Source organism: Anser brachyrhynchus (assembly GCF_964034855.1).
Source record: "Anser brachyrhynchus genome assembly, chromosome: 30".
NCBI lineage: Eukaryota > Metazoa > Chordata > Aves > Anseriformes > Anatidae > Anser > Anser brachyrhynchus.
This window is the reverse complement of record NC_137723.1, coordinates 1001120-1021181: the sequence shown is the minus strand read 5'-3', so window position 1 is coordinate 1021181 and position 20062 is coordinate 1001120. Positions and strand designations below refer to the sequence as shown.

General features: G+C 59.6%; 2 protein-coding genes across 9 annotated transcripts; one reads left to right on the top strand and one right to left on the bottom strand.

The window, feature by feature from the left end:
- The first annotated feature begins 40 nt into the window (after nucleotides 1–40).
- LOC308184291 (HLA class II histocompatibility antigen, DM beta chain-like) lies at nucleotides 41–18278 on the top strand. 8 transcript variants are annotated; one of them, XM_080571331.1, is made up of 6 exons: nucleotides 41–234; nucleotides 1776–2057; nucleotides 2794–3078; nucleotides 3161–3280; nucleotides 18053–18088; nucleotides 18171–18278. In XM_080571331.1, exons 1-6 carry the CDS (start codon nucleotides 189–191, stop codon nucleotides 18179–18181), a joined length of 780 nt encoding a protein of 259 aa, XP_080427457.1. In that variant the 5' UTR covers nucleotides 41–188; the 3' UTR covers nucleotides 18182–18278. The 8 variants fall into 8 exon arrangements, with proteins under 8 accessions (XP_080427457.1, XP_080427455.1, XP_080427456.1 ...); XM_080571329.1 differs by lacking the exon at nucleotides 18053–18088 and adding an exon at nucleotides 3357–3392; XM_080571330.1 differs by lacking the exons at nucleotides 18053–18088; nucleotides 18171–18278 and adding exons at nucleotides 10013–10048; nucleotides 10131–10238.
- Nucleotides 11356–16442, bottom strand: LOC308184187 (butyrophilin subfamily 3 member A1-like; the record flags this gene model as incomplete). Its single annotated transcript, XM_080571020.1, has 10 exons — nucleotides 11356–11894; nucleotides 12430–12561; nucleotides 12660–12680; nucleotides 12779–12802; nucleotides 13682–13786; nucleotides 13915–14196; nucleotides 14825–15172; nucleotides 15260–15357; nucleotides 15791–15959; nucleotides 16343–16442. The coding sequence occupies 10 exons, from the start codon at nucleotides 16440–16442 to the stop codon at nucleotides 11356–11358; spliced, it is 1818 nt and encodes a 605-aa protein (XP_080427146.1).
- Nucleotides 18279–20062: the final 1784 nt, after the last annotated feature.

The window sequence follows — 20062 nt, the reverse complement described above, 5'->3', positions numbered from 1 at the left end:
TTTGCGACCCTCGCTCGGCGGGGAGCTCCCAGTGCTCCCAGTTTGGACGCGCAAAGTTCCCGGCAGGGGGGCGAAGCAGAGGCCGGGGGGGGGGGGGCGTCCCCCGGGGGTGCAGGTAGCCGTGAGCCCACGGGGGCTCGCCCACGCGGGACGGTGACAGCGGCGTGGGGCCGCGCGGCCACCGCGCTATGTCCCCCCCGACGGCGGCTCCGAGCCGTTCTGCTCCGGCAACCGGTGACGTAGGCGCGGCTCGCGGCTCTCATTGGTTGCCCGGGGGCTCCCCCCCCCCCCCAGGACACCCGACGTGGGGTTGCGGGACCGGAGGGGGGGGGGTGCGTGGAAGTTGGGGGGGGGGGGGCAGAGCGCGGCCGGACGCCCCCGCGATGCTGCTGCTGCTCGGCCTGGCCCTGGGAGCGCGGGGGGCAGGTGGGGACGGGGGGGGGCGGGGGGGGGACACCCCGGGATGGGTGGGGGGGGCGGCCCTTGGGGACCCCCCGGGATGGTTTTGGGGGGGCTCTGCTCTGTGGGACCCCCGGGGACGGGCTGGGGGGGGCTCAGCATCGTGGGACCCTGGGGGGAGTTTGGGGGGGCTCTGCTCTGTGGGGCTCTGGGGGGAGTTTGGGGGGGTTCTGCTCTGTGGGGCTCTGGGGGGAGTTTGGGGGGGCTCTGCTCTATAGGACCCTGTGGAGAGTTGGGGGGGGCTTTGCTCTATGGGGCCGTGGGGATGTCTGGGGGGGGCTCAGCATCATGGGACCCTAGGGATAAGTTTTGGGGGGCTCTGCTCTATGAGACCCCCGGGGACAGTCTTGGGGGGCTCAGCATCGTGGGACCCTGCGGTTAGTTTGGGGGGGCTCTGCTCTATGGGACACAGGGGAGTTTGTGGGGGGCTCTGCTTTATGGGGCCTTGGGGATGTTTGGGGGGCCTCAGCATCATGGGACCCTAGGGATACGTTTTGGGGGGCTCTGCTCTGTGGGACCCTTGGGGATAGTCTTGGGGGGCTCAGCATTGTGGGACCCTGGGGGTAGTTTGTGGGGGCTGTGCTCTATGGGACACAGGGGGTAGTTTGTGGGGGGCTCTGCTCTATAGGACCCTGTGGAGAGTTGGGGGGGGGCTTTGCTTTATGGGGCCGTGGGGATGTCTGGGGGTGCTCAGCATCACGGGACCCTAGGGATAAGTTTTGGGGGGCTCTGCTCTATGGGACCCCCGAGGACAGTCTTGTGGGGCTCAGCATCATGAGACTTTGGGGTAGTCTGTGGGGGCTCTGCTCTATGGGGCCCTGGGGGGAGTTTGGGTGGGGGCTTTGCTTTATGGGGCCTTGGGGAGGTTTGGGGGGGCTCAGTATCATGGGACCCTAGGGATAGTTTGGGGGGGTTCTGCACTGTGGGACTCGGGGGGGGGGGGGCGTGTTGGGGGGTGGTCTGCTGTATGGGACTGTGGGGTTGTATGTGAGGGGCTTTGCCCTTGGGGACCATGGGGGAGGTTTGGGGGGGGCTCTGCTCTGTGGGACCCTGGGGATGGTTTGGAGAGGGCTCTGCTGTATGGGATCCTGTGGGGGGCATTGGAGGGGCTCTGCTCTGTGGGACTTTGGGGATGCTTTGGGGATACTCAGCTCTATGGGACCCTGGGGATGGTTTGGGGGGCTCTGCTCTATGAGACCCCATAGGGGAGCATTGGAGGGGCTCTGCTCTATGGGACCCTGGGGATTTGGGGGGCTCTGCTCTGCATGGAGGTGGACGGAGGCACAGAGATGACATTCCTTCCCCCCTCCCCGCAGCCGCGTTCCTGATGCACATGGCCAGCTCCTGCCCGCTGGCGGCCAACGGCTCCGTGATGGGCTTCGACTTCACCCTGGCCTTCAACAAGAACCAGCTGGTGTGCTACGACTCCGACACTCAGCGCTTTGTCGCCTGCGACTGGGGGCTGCTGCGGCTGCAGGCCACCCACCTCGCCGCCCACCTCAACAACGACAGCACCTGGGTGCAGCACGTCGAGGCCCGGCGCCAGGCCTGCAGCGACCTGGCCCTGCGCTACTGGGACTGGACGGCGCTGCGGCGCAGTGAGCCCCTGGGGGGGGCTTGGCGTGGGGCCGTGGTGTGGAAACGCTGTAGGAGAATATTGCCTGGGGTGTTGCGTGGGAGTGTTGCAGAGCATGTTGCATGGGGGCATTGCACGGGGCTGTTGCAGGGCATATTGCATGGGGGCTTTGCATGGAGGATAGCAGAGGAGTGTTGCAAAGGGCATTGCATGGACGTATTGCAGAGCATGTTGCATGGAGCTGTTGCATTGTGGCATTGCGTGGGGGCATTGCACAGGGGTTTTGCAGAGTATGTTGCATGGGATTGTTGCACAGGGGTGTTGCATGGGATTGTTGCACAGGGGTGTTGTAGGGCATGTTGCAAGGAGATGTTGCACCAGGCATTGCATGGGGGTGCTGCAGAGCACACTGCATGGGGACGTTGCAGGGGGATGTTGCACGGAGCACTGCACAGCACACTGCATTGCACTTTGCATAGGGATGTTGCACGGAGCAATGCCTCTTGCAGGGTGTGGCACAGGGGCGTTGCACAGGGCATCTCGTGGGCATCGCATGGGGATGTCGCACGTGACATCGCGTGGGACAATGCCTAGAGCTTGCACAGGGCGTTGCATGGGGAAGCGGCGTGGGGAAGTTGCGTGGAGCTTTGCACAGGGCGTTGCACAGGAGCGTTGCACGGAGCATTGCGTAGGGACGTTGCACGGGGCAGGGAAAAGGGGCTCGCACACCCCTGACCCCATCCCCGTCCCTGCTCCAGCGCAGCCCCAAGTCCGCATCATCCCCGCGGAGACGGGGAACGCCCGTGTGCCCGTCCGCCTCACCTGCCACATCTGGGGCTTCTACCCCCCCGAGGTGACCGTCATCTGGCTGCGCAACGGGGACATCCTGGAGCCCGACGGCTACAACCCCATCTCCGCCATCCCCAACGGCGACTGGACCTACCAGACGCAGGTGTCCCTGATGGTGGCCCCGGTGGCAGGCGACACCTACACGTGCTCGGTGCAGCACGTCAGCCTGCAGGAGCCTCTCCTGGAGGACTGGAGTGAGTGGAGAGGCGCAGGACCACACCCGGAGGCCAGCACTATTGCCGCCCTGCTGTCACTCACCCGGCCGTGTCCCCGCAGGTCCCGGACTGCTGCCGGAGGTGACGATAATGGTGGCGGTGGCCACCGTGCTGATGGTGGTGGGACTTGGCTTATTTCTCACCGGCGTCTACCGCTTCAGGGCCAGGCCTCCCGTCCCCGGTGAGTGGCCGGGGAGAGCTGGGGACGTGGTCAAGGGCGACGAGGACTCTGCTCACTCCTCTTCTCCCCCCTGCAGGTTACACTCCCCTCCCTGGAGACAACTACCCTGCAGGTAACGGTGTCCCCATCCCCGTCCCCATTGGCGAGAGCCGAATCACCCCATCTCTCACCCTGTGTGTGTCCCCCTTCCCCAGGCAGCATCTGAGGACCCCCAGACGGACACCTCCTGGCACCTGTGGCTCCCGGATGGCCCCATCTCAGACCCGATGCTGCGGTGCTGAGAATAAAGATGCTCCACAAGCCCCGCTGGCGTCTCTGCAGCATTCTGGGGACAGGGCAGAGGCTCATGGGGTTCCTATGGTGTCCCACCAAGTGGAGAGGGTGGGTGGGGGACATGGCATGGGACCCCAAAGGGCCAAGCGTGCCCTGGGGTGCCTCAGGCACAGCACTGCTGGCCGGCCGAGGGAAGGGATCATCCTGCTCTGCTCGGCCTGCTGCGGCCTCGCCTCGAGCACTGCGTGCAGCTGTGGGCACCACAGCAGACGAAGGGCATGAAACTGTGCGAGAGCCTCCAAGGGAGGGCTACGAGGACGGCAAAAGCTCTCCATGGCAAGGCGTGTGAGGAGCGGCTGAAGGCGCTTGGCTTGTTGAGCCCAGAGCAGAGGAGATGCAGGGGAGGCCTCGCGGTGGCCCACAGCTTCCTGATGAGGGGAGCGGAGGGGCAGGGGCTGGTCTCTGCTCTCTGGGGCCAGCGACAGGGCCCGAGGGAACGGCATGGAGCTGCCACAGGGGAGGCTCAGGCACTGAGGAGACGGTCTGCTGCAAGACGCCTTCCCAGGCAGCAAAGCCTGAGGACAGAAGCACCCAGGAAATGCCACTGCCAGACTCCATCTTCCTGTGCAAAACTTTATTTGCCACAGTGCTGCTGCTACTGTGCCTTGATGTGCTCCAGAGGAGGGAACAAAGAGCCCCCACAGGCTGCTCATGCTCAGCACCAGGCACAGAGCAAAGATCAACCCCAAACTAGGAGGCAAAGGTGGCCTGCAATGGCCGGCAGCACACGGTGACCACATCCCTTGCACTGGGGTCTGCAAGCAGTGCAAGCAGAGGGGAGAGGAGCGTGGAGAGCTGCTGCAGCCCCTGTGCTGCCCGCGGGGACTCAGAGGCAGGGTGAGACCCGCGGGTGCCAGCAGGGCTTGTGCCCCAGCACAGGAGCCGTGTGCAGGGCAGAGCCCATGGTCTGCAAGGGGCCTGGCCCCTGCTTGCAGCATCCCAGCCCTCCTCCAGCAGCAGGGAGGAACACAGGGCAGCCCCTGGCCCCACTGCCCCTCATTCCTGTGCTGCTCCTGCAGGACCAAGGAGAGGTAATCCAGGAGTGGCTGGAGAAGGGCAGGAGCCCCCCAGGGCTGAGGACAGGGTCTACAAGGTGCTGTCCCTCAGGCACAGCTGAATTCCCTGTGTCCTCAGCCAGAACCAGGGGCGGATGCTCTCCCCATTGAAGTTGGCTGCTGTGAAAGTGAAGATCTCCACCCCGTTGTCAGCGTTGATAAAAGACACCTGCTGCTGGGTACAGTTGAGACAGACCCAGATCCTCGTGGGGACAGGGGACAGGGACAAGGGGGTGCGAGGAGATGTGAGAGCCATGAGTTGCCCCTCATTGTACTGCACAGCCCAGATCCTTCCTTCAGGGCTCACGTCGATCCACTTCTTCCTCTTCACAGATGCCCTGGCCACCCCCACAGCCCACCACAAATACTTTCCCCTCTTCCGCTCCACCACCACCACCCAGCAGTGCCTCCCCTCTCTGAACTCCTCACGGCCCAGCACGCAGCAACAAGTGTCAAATCTCTCTGGTGTGTCAGGAACCTGCTGCCATTCCCTTTCCCGTCTCACACTCGTTTGGTCCTGAGACAGGACAAGCTTAGGATGAGCCGTGTGCGGATCCAGGGTCACCTTCACTGCAGGGACAGAAGGAGCCAGGCCATCAGGAGCAGAGCTCAGCCCTGGGCAGGCTTTCCCCAGCTCGGGGCCAGGAGCTGCCCCACGGGGCAGGAGATGGGGCACCTCTTGGCTCCTGAACATGCCCCAGCAAGGGCAGGAGAAGCACCGCAGAGGGCAACCCAATACACACTTACCTCTATTTTGAGGCAGCAGACCCCTTCTCCATGCTGGAAGGAGAGGGGAGAGCTGGTCACAGCCCACGGCCGGTGCCCAGTGGGTATGGGTAGGGCGAGGGCCCAGCCCTGGTCTGCTCTGTCCCAGCTGCCCACCCTCCCCTGCACATTGCCTTGGAGTTGTCATGCAGCCCAAGAATGGGGACACTCACCCAGCTCTGCAGCTTGTTTCTCTGAAAAGGAAAGTGAAAGTAATGCATGATCAGAGGGGAGAGTTGCTCAGCCCATGGTAGACCCTGAACACATCCCATGACTGGGAAAATACTGCCTTGCTCCGAGGTGGGACCAGACAAATAGTCATTGTGGCCCAGCTTTGTACAATGCTCTTGTAAGTGGAACAGTAAGGACAGACACTTGTGCAACTTTGATCTTTGTGCTACCAAAGCCATTAAGGAAGTGAAGAACGGATTGCTGGAGAATGTCCCTGTTCCAGAAGCGTCACTGCAGAGTGGGACAGACCCGCAGCTCGCTCCCCGTCCCCACCTTGATCCCCGTTCCTTTCAGCCATCCCGGCCGTGTCCCGTGCCCAGGGCAGCCCCAGCCCCAGCACTCCCCACTCCCCCGTCAGGCTCCAGCTGCTCCTCCAGCACCCCCGAGCCACCAGCACACAAGCCCCCACAGCCCACCCAGCCCAGTCCCTCCCGCAGGGACACCACTTCCCCAGGGGCTGGGGGCAGGCACTGCAAGGACTCACCCAGCTCTCGGCTCTGTGCCACTGAAAAGCAAAGGTGGAGGAACAGGAGGTCAGCAGAGCAGCTTGGTTGCTCGGTGGGAACATCTGCAGGGGCTCTGGGCCTTCCCACTAGCCCCACGCTGCAGCCATGCTCCCTGGCCTCCCACCCAAGGCCCCTTGCCTTCTCCCCTGCCTTCGTTGCCCAAGGCAGAGGCCCAAGAGGATCCTAAGGCCTTTGGGATCCCCAGGAGAACATTCCCTTCCTCCTCCTTCGCACCTCCCTGGGCCAGGGCTCAGCCCCACTCCAGACCCACAGGGGTCCTGCACAACACCCTCCTCCGCCCCATCCCTGCGCTGCCAGCTTACCTTTCTTTAGAAAGAGATAAACAGCGAGGCCAATGGACACAGCCAAAAGCACGAGGACCAGAGCCAGAGCCACCATCCAGGGCTGGGCGTTGTGGAAGAAGGGAGCTGAGAAAAGGCACCAGGAAAAGGGCTGTGTTTCCATGCCCGTGGGTGGAAAAGCAAGACCCAGACTTCTCCCAGCTCAGGACAAGTGGAGGGGCCAGGAACACCTCCCCCTGGCTGCGCTATTTGTACCTGCGATGTGCAGGGACGATTCCCGCTCCTGCTGGAGGCGGCTGCTCCTGACCACGCAGGACAAGGGCCCCTCCACGCTCCCGGTCACGATGATGGCGCCTTCGATTTCAAAGAGCCCCTCCTGGTCCTGGGAATGTGTCTGGGAGACCGAGGGCAGATGCTGCCCGCGAGCATCCCTCCACAGCAGCTGCGGCAGCGGGTACCAGCCGGCCGATCGACACAGCACTCGGAAGCCTCCGGCCTCGTAGCCCCCCAGGGAGAGGTGGGGGTCAGTGCCTGTGGCTGGGGGAAGAGCCCGTGGCTGGGTCTTGACTTGGGGAAGGATTCAGTTCCAAGGCAAAGACTCCATCTGCTCCCATGCTAGACACAGCCCAGACCAGCCACGGCCCCAGAGGTTCAGGGACCAGGCGCTCCATGCACCCACCCTCACCCCAAAGCACCCCGACTGGTTCCGGACCCAGATGGAAGGGCTGCACAATGCCAATGGCCCCAAATTGCCAAGAAAACCCAGGTGCTGAGCTTCAGTGCCTCCAGTCAGCGTCTCGGCACCAAGCCGTGCTGGTTCAAGAAGCCCCAAGACTTCCAGACAACGTCTCAGATCTCCCCCACCACACAAAGCAAAAGTAAAGCAGACATCCGGCAGCTCAGAGGACTCTGTGATTCTCCCTGTGTGGTGTTTGGTCCCATTGCTGACACAGCTGAAGGAGCTGCTCAGCAGCCTGTGCCCACTGCCCTCACAATATTATGATTATTGTCTTCGAGGACAACAGGGAAAACTGACAAAAATATCCATGCAGCTCTCTCCCCAAATATTACCTCCACATCCATGGGCATGCTCCATGCTGTGAAAGAGCTGAAACATTCAAAGGACACGTAAACTCTCCCTTGGAAGCATCACCCCAGCCACTAACCTGACACCTCCAGCTCCACAATGGCTTCGTTATAAGCATCTTCCACAGTGCAGACGTACTGGCCATCATCAGAGGGTCTCAGCCTGGTGATTCGCAAGTCCAGGCTTCCAGCAGAGAGACCATCTCTGGCCAACTCTGTCCTCCCGACATATGCCCCCATCTGCTCCCCGTACAGCTGCTCTCCATTGTGGTAGTGATGCACTGTCTCAGATAACCTGTTCCGAATCCACCTGACGTCCAAGGTGCGAGCATCCCGTTGAGGGGACAAGTGGCAGGGCAGCACGACATCCTGCCCCACGGAGGCAGTGAGAGGCTGGCCTGGTCCCTCCACTCTGAGCTGGGCTGGGCAATGGAGAAGGGCACAGAGAGGTGGTGAGATTTTGTCATTGTAAATTTAGGGGCAGTGAGTGACAAAGGGTGAGCTTTGCGTGAGTTGGTGTGTGCTGTGTCCCCCGTGTCCCATGGGAAACCACTGGGGAAACAGGAGAGGGAGAGGGAGGACGTGCAGGAGAAGGAGGTGTGCTGGGAGTGGGAGCCCTCTCTGCAGCATTCGGGCAGGTGACGAAGAGCCAGAAAGGGCAGCCGAGGCAGCTCCCGTACTGCATGAAAGAACCAAAGGGAAAGCGAAACCCAGCTGGGGCTGAGCTGTGGACTCAGGTCCCCCCTGCCCCACCGCAGTACATCTGCCAGGCCCAGGGGGGAGAGCCCCCAACAGCCCTGCAGGATCCTACCTGAGCCCATCTGGAGGAGGAGCAGAGTGACGAGGGAAGTCAGCAGGCCCCTGGCATGGCTGGTGAGGTTGGGTTTTTGGCAGCCCCCGGGGAGCCCCATCTGAGAGAGAGGTCCCCCAGGGGGCAGGCAGCCCCCCAGGGGTTCTTCTCCAAGGGAGCCCCACCAATATTGATGTCCCTCACAGGACCCAGCAGAGCTGCAGAAAGCACAAGGCTATTCCCAACTTCCCCAACCTTTGCCCACTTCCTGGCTGCAGTAAGTCTCTTGGAGGAGCTCTGGCACTGGTGCAATGTCTGGGGAGCTCTGCAGGGCTGGCACCACCACCCCTTCACAGCTGGGTGCCCAGTCCTCTGCCTTCAGCAAGCACGAGGGACTTGTCCCCGGCAGGGTCCTCTCCAGACCTCGAGGGAAAGCCACTGTCTGAGCTCGTTCATCTCCACCCATCTAAGGAGGAATCAAAGAGTGAGCAATGGGACAATGTGGAGAGATGACAGTGAAGAGCTGAGTGGGATCGGAGGCTGCAGGGAATGGGGCACAGCTGGGTGCCAAGCCTGGAGCTGCCACCCTTTGACCAGGGTGCTGAAGGCAAAGTGCCAGCCTCGGTCACTGCTCCAGTAAAGCAGCTGTGGCAGAAGGTTGGCTCAGATGGGCAGGGACCTTCTTCTAGAGCTTAGGTGGATAAGGAAAGTTTCTGTTTGCTGGAAGTGAGGTCAGGCAATGTGGAAGGACTACAGAGATACTGCTTGCCTTTGTAGGGAGAAAATTCGTATGGCCAAAGCTCAATTTCAGTTGAGGCTGGACATGAGGGGCAATAAAATGGATTTTTTTTAAACTATCTTAACTTCACAGAGCTGTTTAATGCTTTCTTTGCCTCTGTCTTCAACACTGATGCTGGGCTGTGGGACCCCAGGTGCCCTGAGCTGGAGGACAGTGACTGCAGGAATGATGAACTCCCAACAAACCCTGAATTTGTGTGGGATTTGCTGCTCCAGATGGATGCATACAAGACTATAGGACCTGATGGGATTCATCTCAGAGTACTAAGAGAACTGGCTGCTGTCATCGTGTGTGTTGGTTTTACTCAAGTGGGTAGCTGAGCTTCACTACAACCGCTCTCTCACTCCCCCTCCTCAAAGGGAAAAGGGGAGAAAATGCAATGAAAAGGGTTCAAGGATTGAAATAAGGACCAGGAGATCACACAATAGTTATCATCATGGGCAAACTGACCAACCATAGGGAGATTAAAGGAATTTACTAGCTATTACTAACAAGCCAGAAAAGTGAGAAACAAAGAAAACAAATCAGAGATACCTTCCCCTCATCCACCCCCACCCTCTTCCACCTCCTCTCCCCAAGCGGCGCAGGGGAACGGGACAATGGGGTTTGCAGTCAGTCTATAGCACTTCGTCTCTGCTGCTCCTTCACGGTCACTCTCTTCCCCTGCTCCAACGTGGGGTCATAGAATCATAGAATATCCCGAGTTGGAAGGGACCCACAAGGATCAATGAGTCCAACTGCTGACACCACACAGGTCTACCCAAAAATTCAGACCATATGAATAAGAGCACAGTCCAAATGCTTCCTGGGGGACATGGTCAAGGGTGACAAGGATTCTGCTCACTCCTCTTCTCCCCCCCTGCAGGTTACACTCCCCTCCCTGGAGACAACTACCCCGCAGGTAACGGTGTCCCCATCCCCGTCCCCATTGGCGAGGGCTGAATCACCCCATCTCTCTCCCTGTGTGTGTCCCCCTTCCCCAGGCAGCATCTGAGGACCCCCAGACGGACACCTCCTGGCACCTGTGGCTTCCGGATGGCCCCATCTCAGACCCGATGCCGCGGTGCTGAGAATAAAGATGCTCCACAAGCCCTGCTGGTGTCTCTGCAGCATTCTGGGGACAGGGCAGAGGCTCATGGGGCTCCTACGGTGTCCCACCAAGTGGAGAGGGTGGGTGGGGGACATGGCATGGGACCCCGAAGGGCCAAGCGTGCCCTGGGGTGCCTCAGGCACGGCACTGCTGGCCGGCTGAGGGAAGGGATCGTCCCGCTCTGCTCGGCCTGCTGCGGCCTCGCCTCGAGCACTGCGTGCAGCTGTGGGCACCACAGCAGACGAAGGGTGAGAAACTGTGTGAGGGCCTTCAAGGGAGGGCTACGAGGATGGCGAAGGCTCTGCAGGGCAAGGGGTGTGAGGAGCGGCTGAAGGCGCTTGGCTTGTTGAGCCCAGAGCAGAGGAGACACAGGGGAGGCCTCGCGATGGCCCACAGCTTCCTGATGAGGGGAGCGGAGGGGCAGGGGCTGGTCTCTGCTCTCTGGGGCCAGTGACAGGGCCCAATGGAATGACATGGAGCTGCCACAGGGGAGGCTCAGGCACCGAGGAGACGGTCTGCTGCAAGACACCTTCCCAGGCAGCAAAGCCTGAGGACAGAAAGCACCCAGGAAATGCCACTGCCAGACTCCATCTTCGCATGCAAAACTTTATTTGCCACAGTCCTGCTGCTGCTGTGCCTTGATGTGCTCCAGAGGAGGGAACAAAGAGCCCCCACAGCTGCTCATGCTCAGCACCAGGCACAGAGCAAAGATCAACCCCAAACTAGGAGGCAAAGGTGGCCTGCAATGGCCGGCAGCACACGGTGACCACATCCCTTGCACTGGGGTCTGCAGGCAGTGCAAGCAGAGGGGAGAGGAGCGTGGAGAGCTGCTGCAGCCCCTGTGCTGCCCGCTGGGGCTCAGAGGCCGGGTGAGACCTGCGGGTGCCAGCAGGGCTTGTGCCCCAGCACAGGAGCCGCGTGCAGGGCAGAGCCCAGGGTCTGCAAGGGGCCTGGCCCCTGCTTGCAGCATCCCAGCCCTCCTCCAGCAGCAGGGAGGAACACAGGGCAGCCCCTGGCCCCACTGCCCCTCATTCCTGTGCTGCTCCTGCAGGACCAAGGAGAGGTGATGCAGGAGTGGCTGGAGAAGGGCAGGAGCCCCCCAGGGCTGGGGACAGGGTCTACAAGGTGCTGTCCCTCAGGCACAGCTGGATTCCCTCTGTCTCTAGACAGAACCAGGGGCGGATGCCCTCCCCATTGAAGGAGGCTGCTGTGAAAGAGAAGATCTCGACCCCATTGTCAGCACTAATAAAAGACACCTGCTGCTGGGTACAGTCCAGACAGACCCAGATCCTCGTGGGGACAGGGGACAGGGACAAGTGGGTGGGAGGACGCGTCAGAGACCAGAGCTGCCCATGATCGTACTCCACAGCCCAGATCCCTTCTTCAGGGCTCGTTTTGATATCCCCCTTCCTCTTCACAGATGCCCTGGCCACACCCACAGCCCACCATGATTCTTCTTTCATCTCTCCCTCCGCCTCCACCACCCAGAAGTGCCTCCCCTCTCTGAACTCCTCATGGCCCAGCACGCAGCACCAATAGTCAAATCTCTCTGGTATGTCAGGAACCTGCTGCCATTCACTTTCCAATCTCACACTGCTGTAGTCCTGACACACAACAAGGTCAGGATGAGCCGTGTGCGGATCCAGGGTCACCTTCACTGCAGGGACAGAAGGAGCCAGGCCATCAGGGGCAGAGCTCAGCCCTGGGCAGGCTTTCCCCAGCTCGGGGCCAGGAGCTGCCCCACGGGGCAGGAGATGGGGCACCTCTTGGCTCCTGAACATGCCCCAGCAAGGGCAGCAGAAGCACTGTAGAGGGCAACCCAATACACACCTACCTCTATTTTGAGGCAGCAGAAACTTTCTCCATGCTGGAATGAGAGGGGAGAGCTGGTCACAGCCTATGGCTGGTGCCCAGTGGGTGTGGGCAGGGTGAGGGGCCAGCCCTGGGCTGCTCTGTCCCAGCTGCCCACCCTCCCCTGCACATCGCTTTAGTGTTGTCCAGAGGCCCAAGCATTGGGACACTCACCCAGCTCTGCAGCTTGTTTCTCTACAAATGAAAGAGAAAAAGAAACATGATCAGCGGGCACAGTTTCTTATCCCATACCTCTCACTATGATGCTTTTTTATTATTATTATTATTTTTTTTGCGTTTGGAGAGTGAGACTTACCCAGCTCTGCAGCTTGTTCGGCTACAAACAAAAGAGAAAAGGAATGCATCAATGAGAGGAGTCAGCTTCTCACCAATGGCTGCTACAAACCAAAGACCCCAAATTCCTTCAGTTGTGGGGGGGAAGAGAGACTCACCCAGTCTTGCATCTTTTTCCTCTGGAAAAGAAAAGCATAAGGAATGCATGATCAGAGGGAAAAAATTCTCATCCTTTGTCTATGCAGCAAAGTCTTTCAGGTCAGGGATGGCCACTCACCTATCTCTGCAGCTTGTTTCACTGGAAAGGAAAAAGAAAGAGAAGCAATGTATGGTCAGAGGGGACGGTATGCCTGTGGAAAGACACCAAATGCCTTCTCTTTGTGGAAGGAGACTTACCCAGCTTTGCATCCTTTTTTGCTGCTATGAAAAGCAAAAGGAATGAATGGTCAGAGTGGAGAGACTTTCACCCCATTGCTGCTTCCATGGCTAGACCCCAAATTTTTTTGCTCTCGTGCATGGATACAGACCACCTTGTTGCCAGACTTGTAGCGACCAGACCAACAAGGACTGAGGCCCAGCATTTTGCAGGACTTGTAGCATTAAGAACAGACACTTGTGCAGCTCTCTGCACCGTGCCACCAAAACACAAGTGGAAGTGAATGGGGACGGGTGGAGGATATCCTTGTCCTGGAAGCATCAGTGCAGAGTAGGGCAGCCCTGCAGCTCACTCCCCGTCCCCACCTTGATCCCCGTTCCTTTCAGCCATCCCGGCCGTGTCCCGTGCCCAGGGCAGCCCCAGCCCCAGCACTCCCCACTCCCCCGTCAGGCTCCAGCTGCTCCTCCAGCACCCCCGAGCCACCAGCACACAAGCCCCCACAGCCCACCCAGACCAGTCCCTCCCACAGGGACACCACTTCCCCAGGGGGCTGGGGGCAGGGATTGCAAGGACTCACCCAGCTCTCGGCTCTGTGCCGCTGAAAAGCAAAGGCGGAGGAACAGGAGGTCAGCAGAGCAGCTTGGTTGCTCGGTGGGAACATCTGCAGGGGGTCTGGGCCTTCCCACCAGCCCCACGCTGCAGCCATGCTCCCTGGCCTCCCACCCAAGGCCCCTTGCCTTCTCCTCTGTCTTTGTTGCCCAAGGCAGAGGCCCAAGAGGATCCTAAGGCCTTTGGGATCCCCAGGAGAACATTCCCTTCCTCCTCCTACACACCTCCCTGGGCCAGGGCTCAGCCCCGCTCCAGACCCACGCGGGTCCCTGCAGAACACCTCCCTCCGCTCCATCCCTGCGCTGCCAGCTTACCTTTCTTTCGAAAGAGATAAACAGCGAGGCCAATGGACACAGCCAAAAGCACGAGGACCAGAGCCAGAGCCACCATCCAGGGCTGGGCATTGTGGAAGAAGGGAGCTGAGAAAAGGCACCAGGAAAAGGGCTGTGTTACATGCCCCTGGGTGGAAAAGCGAGACCCAGACTTCTCCCAGCTCAGGACAAGTGCAGGGGCCAGGAACACCTCCCCCTGGCTGTGCTATTTGTACCTGCGATGTGCAGGGATGATTCCCGCTCCTGCTGGATGCTGCTGCTCCTGACCACGCAGGACAAGGGCCCCTCCACGCTCCCGGTCACGATGATGGCACCTTCGATTTCAAAGAGCCCCTCCTGGTCCTGGGAATGTGTCTGGGAGACCGAGGGCAGATGCTGCCCACGAGCATCCCTCCACAGCAGCTGCGGCAGCGGGTACCAGCCAGCCGATCGACACAGCACGCGGACGCCTCCGGCCTTGTAGCCCCCGAGGGAGAGGTGGGGGTCAGTGCCTGTGGCTGCGGGAAGAGCTGGAGCTGGGTCTTGACTTGGGGAGGGATTCAGTTCCAAGGCAAAGACCCCATCTGCTCCCATGCTAGACACAGCCCAGACCAGCCACGGCCCCAGAGGTTCAGGGACCGGGCGCTCCACGCACCCACCCTCACCCCAAAGCACCCCGACTGGTTCCGGACCCAGACAGAAGGGCTGCACAATGCCAGTGGCCCCAAATTGCCAAGAAAACCCAGGTGCCGAGCTACAGCACCTCCAGGCAGCATCTCTGCACCAAGTTGTTCTGGTTCAAGAAGCCCTGGGACTTCCAGACAACGTCTCAGATCTCCCCCACCACACAAAGCAAAAGTAAAGCAGACGTCCGGCTGCTCGGAGGACTCTGTCATTCTCCCTGTGTGGTGTTTGGTCCCATTGCTGACACAGCTGAAGGAGCTGCTCAGCAGCCTGTGCCCAGTGCCCTCACAATATTATGATTATTGTCTTCAAGGACAACAGGGAAAACTGACAAAAATATCCATGCAGCTCTCTCCCCAAATATTACCTCCACATCCATGGGCATGCTCCATGCTGTGAAAGAGCTGAAACATTAAAAGGACACATAAACTCTCCCCTGGAAGCATCACCCCAGCCACTAACCTGACACCTCCAGCTCCACAATGGCTTCGTTATAAGCATCAGCATCTTCCACAGTGCAGACGTACTGGCCATCATCAGAGGGTCTCAGCCTGGTGATTCGCAAGTCCAGGCTTCCAGCAGAGAGACCATCTCTGGCCAACTCTGTCCTCCCGACATATGCCTCCATCTGCTCCTCATACAGGTCCTCTCCATTGCGGTAGTGGTGCACTGTCTCAGATAAGCTGTGCCGAATCCACCTGACTTCCAAGGTGCGAGCATCCCGTTGAGGGGACAATTGGCAGGGCAGCACGACATCCTGCCCCACGGTGGCAGTGAGAGGGTGGCCTGGTCCCACCACTCTGAGCTGGGCTGGGCAATGGAGAAGGGCACAGAGAGGCTGTGAGATTTTTGCCATCGTAAATTTAGGGGCAGTGAGTGACAAAGGGCGAGCTGTACATGAGTTGGACAGTACTGGGATGGAGGATGATGAGGTTTGGGGATGGTGGGACCCCACTGGGATGAACTTGGATGGGGTTTGTGGTGGTGGATTTCCACTGGAATGGAAGACAATGGAATTTTGGGAGATGGGACTCTTTTCGGAGGAAGGAGCATGGGGTTTGGGGATGGTGGGATATCGGTGGGATCTCAGTGGAATAAAGGATGAGGGGTTTGGGGGATGGTGAGACCTGACGTGGATGGAGATGGATGATAGGGTTTGGAGACGGCTCAGCTTGGCTCATGCCTTGAGAACCAGATGGATTAGAGCATCTGTGTCTCCTCATTGTGTAGCTGGGTTCCAGTGAGTGACAAAGCGCAAGCTGCGCGTGAGTTGGTGCATCCTGCATCCCCCGTGTCCCATGGGAAACCACTGGGGAAATGGGAGAGGGAGAGGGAGGACGTGCAGGAGAAGGAGGTGTGCTGGGAGTGGGAGCCCTCTCTGCAGCCAACTCTGTCCTCCCAGCATATGCCCCCATCTGCTCCCCGTACAGCTGCTCTCCATTGCGGTAGTGGTGCACTGTCTCAGAGAACTCATTCCGGATCCACCTGATATCCAAGGTGCCAGCATCCCGTTGAGGGGACAAGTGGCAGGGCAGCACGACATCCTGCCCCACGGTGGCAGTGACCGAATGGCCTGGTCCCACCACTCTGAGCTGGGCTGGGTAATGGAGAAGGGCACAGAGAGGCGGTGAGATTTTGTCATTGTAAATTTAGGGGGAGTGATTGACAACGGGTGAGCTGTGTGTGAGTTGCTGCGTGCTGCATCCCCCGTGTCCCATGGGAACCCACTGCGGAAACAGGAGAAGGAGGACGTGCAGGAGAAGGAGGTGTGCTGGGAGTGGGAGCCCTCTCTGCAGCATTCGGGCAGGTGAAGAAGAGCCAGAAAGGGCCGCCAAGGCAGCTCCCGTACTGCATGAAAGAACCAAAGGGAAAGCGAAAACCATCTGGGGCTGAGCTGTGGGCTCAGGTCCCCCCAGCCCCACAGCAGCACATCTGCCAGGCCCAGGGGGGAGAGCCCCCAGCAGCTCCGCAGGATCTTACCTGAGCCCAGCTGGAGGAGGAGCAGAGTGACGAGGGAAGACAAGAGGCTCCTGGCATGGCTGGTGAGGCTGGGGCGGCCGCAGTCCCAGGGGAGCCCCATCTGAGAGAGAAGTACCCCAGGGGGCAGGCAGACCCTAGGGGTTTTTCTCCAAGGGAGCCCCACTGAGAGAGAGGTCCCTCACAGGACCCAGCAGAGCTGCGGAAAGCACAAGGCTACACCCAACTTCCCCAACCTTTGCCCACTTCCTGGCTGCAATAACCCTCTGGGAGGAGCTCTGCCCCTGGGGCAATGTCTGCGGAGCTCTGCAGGGCTGGCACCACCATCCCATCATAGCTGGGTGCCCAGCCCAGGGCCTTCAGCAAGCACGAGGGGCTTGTCCCTAGCAGGGGCCTCTCCAGACCTCCAGGGAAAGCCACTGTCTGAGCTCGTTCATCTCCACCCATCTAAGGAGGAATCAAAGAGTGAGCAATGGGACAATATGGAGAGATGGCAGTGAAGAGCTGAGCAGGATCAGAGACTGCAGGGAATGGGGCACAGCTGGGTGCCAAGCCTGGAGCTGCCACCCTTAGCCCAGGGTACTGAAGGAAAAGAGCCAGCCTCGGTCACTGCTCCAGTAAAGCAGCTGTGGCAGAAGGTTGTCTCAGATGGGCAGGGACCTTCTTCTAGAGCTTAGGTGGATGAGGAAAGTTTCTGTTTGCTGGAAGTGAGGTCAGGCAATGTGGAAGGACTACAGAGGTACTGTTTGCTTTTGTAGGGAGAAAATTCGTATGGCCAAAGCACAATTTGAGTTGAGGCTGGACATGAGGGGCAATAAAATGGATTTTTTTTTAAACTATCTTAACAGCAAAATTAGTACAAGAGAAATCATAGGTCTGCTACTGGATGGGGATGCCCAAACAGGGTCATCAACTTCACAGAGCTGTTTAATGCTTTCTTTGCCTTTGTCTTCAACACTGATGCTGGGCTGTGGGACCCCAGGTGCCCTGAGCTGGAGGACAGTGACTGCAGGAATGATAAACTCCCAACAAACCCTGAATTTGTGTGGGATTTGCTGCTTCAGATGGATGCATACAAGACTATAGGGCCTGATGGGATTCATCCCAGAGTACTAAGAGAACTGGCTGCTGTCATCATGTGTGGTGGTTTTACTCAGGTGGGCAGCTGAGCTTCACTACAACTGCTCTCTCACTCCCCCTCCTCAAAGGGAAAAGGGGAGAAAATGCAATGAAAAGGGCTCAAGGTTTGAAATAAGGACCAGGAGATCACACAATAGTTATCATCATGGGCAAACTGACTAACCATAGGGAGATTAAAGGAATTTACTAGCTATTACTAACAAGCCAGAAAAGTGAGAAACAAAGAAAACAAACCAGAGATACCTTCCCCTCATGCACCCCCACCCTCTTCCACCTCCTCTCCCCAAGCGGCGCAGGGGAACGGGACAATGGGGTTTGCAGTCAGTCTATAGCACTTCGTCTCTGCTGCTCCTTCACGGTCACTCTCTTCCCCTGCTCCAGTGTGGGGTCATAGAATCATAGAATATCCCGAGTTGGAAGGGACCCACAAGGATCAATGAGTCCAACTGCTGACACCACACAGGTCTACCCAAAAATTCAGACCATATGAATAAGAGCACAGTCCAAATGCTTCTTGGGGGACATGGTCAAGGGTGACAAGGATTCTGCTCACTCTCCTTCTCCCCCCAGCAGGTTACACTCCCCTCCCTGGAGACAACTACCCCGCAGGTAACGGTGTCCCCATCCCCGTCCCCATTGGCGAGGGCCGAATCACCCCATCTCTCTCCCTGTGTGTGTCCCCCTTCCCCAGGCAGCATCTGAGGACCACCAGACAGACACCTCCTGGCACCGCTGGCTCTCGGATGGCCCCATCTCAGACCCGATGCCACGGTGCTGAGAATAAAGATGCTCCACAAGCCCCGCTGGCGTCTCTGCAGCATTCTGGGGACAGGGCAGAGGCTCATGGGGCTCCTACGGTGTCCTACCAAGTGGAGAGGGTGGGTGAGGGACATGGCATGGGACCCCAAAGGGCCAAGCGTGCCCTGGGGTGCCTCAGGCACGGCACTGCTGGCCGGCCGAGGGAAGGGATCGTCCCGCTCTGCTCGGCCTGCTGCGGCCTCGCCTCGAGCACTGCGTGCAGCTGTGGGCAGCACAGCAGACGAAGGGCGTGAAACTGTGCGAGAGCCTCCAAGGGAGGGCCACAAGGATGGAGAAGGCTCTGCAGGGCAAGGGGTGTGAGGAGCAGCTGAAGGCGTTTGCCATGATGAGCCCAGAGCAGAGGAGACACAGGGGAGGCCTCAGGTGGCCCACAGCTTCCTGATGAGGGGAGTGGAGGGGCAGGCACCGGTCTCTGCTCTCTGGGGCCAGCGACAGAGCCCGAGGGAACGACATGGAGCTGCCACCGGAGACACTCAGGCCGGCTGTTTGGAAGTGGTTTATTCCCCGAGAGGGTGGTCGGGCACTGCAACAGGCTCCCGAGGGATGTAGCCACGGCCCTGAGCCTGCTGCAGCTCAAGGAGTGTTTGGAGAAGGCTCTTAGGGAAAGGGTCTGATTTTTGGGTGGTCCTTTGTGGAGCCTGGAGATGGACTCGATGGTCCCATTGGGTCCCTACCAACTCAGGCTACTCTGTCATTCTGTAATCTTGGGCTGAAGGCTGAGGAGACCTGCTCCCTCTGCTTGGAGGACTTCCAAGAGCCGGAGATGCACCCGTGTGGGCACAGCCTCTGCAGAGTCTGTGTGATGGGAGGCTGGAAGCTCTTTGGGTGCCCCCAGGGCAGGGCAATGACCCAGCTGGGACAAGTGGGTGCCAGCTGGGGAATCGGGGGCAGCTGGAGTTTAGGTTCCTCCTAGCTCCGACTCCCAGGACCAACACCAAGGAGATGGTCTGCTGCAAGACGCCTTCCCAGGCAGCAAAGCCTGAGGACAGAAAGCACCCAGGAAATGCCACTGCCAGACTCCATCTTCATGTACAAAACTTTATTTGCCACAGTCCTGCTGCTGCTTTGTGTTGCATGGATGGGCTCCAAAGGAAGGAACAAAGAGCCCCCACATGCTGCTCATGCTCAGCACCAGGCACAGAGCAAAGATCAACCCCAAACTAGGAGGCAAAGGTGGCCTGCAATGGCCGGCAGCACACGGTGACCACATCCCTTGCACTGGGGTCTGCTGGGGGGGAGGGGCTTTGCCCTTGGGGACCACGGGGAATGTTTGGGGGGGCTCTGCTCTATGGCACCCTGGGGGGAGTTTGGGGGGGCTCTGCTCTATAGGACCCTGTGGAGAACTGGGGGGGGGCTTTGCTCTATGGGGCCATGGGGATGTCTGGGGGGGGCTCAACATCATGGGGCCCTAGGGATAAGTTTTGGGGGGCTCTGCTCTATGGGACCCCTGGGGAAGGGCTGGGGTAGGCTCTGCTTCGTGGGACCCTGGGGGTAGTTTGTGGGGGCTCTGCTCTAGGGGGCCGTGAGAAGGAGTTTGGGTGGGGGGTTTGCTTTATGAGTCCGTGGGGAGGTTTGGGGGTGCTCAGCATCATGGGACCCTAGGGATAGTTTGGGGGGGGTTCTGCACTGTGGTAGTCCGAGAGGGGGTTGGGGGGAGGTCTGCTGTATGGGACTGTGGGCTTGTTTGTGAGGGGCTTTGCCCTTGGGGACCATGGTGGATGTTTGGGGGGGGCTCTGCTCTGTGGGACCCTGGGGATGGTGAGG

Excerpts from the sequence above, each read along its gene's own strand:
- LOC308184291 (XM_080571331.1), top strand. The coding sequence starts at position 189 with ATGTCCCCCCCGACGGCGGCTCCGAGCCGTTCTGCTCCGGCAACCG. Across the intron at positions 3,079-3,160 it reads GCCTCTCCTGGAGGACTGGA|GTCCCGGACTGCTGCCGGAG; the intron begins GTGAGTGGAGAG and ends GTGTCCCCGCAG. Across the intron at positions 3,281-18,052 it reads GGCCAGGCCTCCCGTCCCCG|GTTACACTCCCCTCCCTGGA; the intron begins GTGAGTGGCCGG and ends TCCCCCCAGCAG.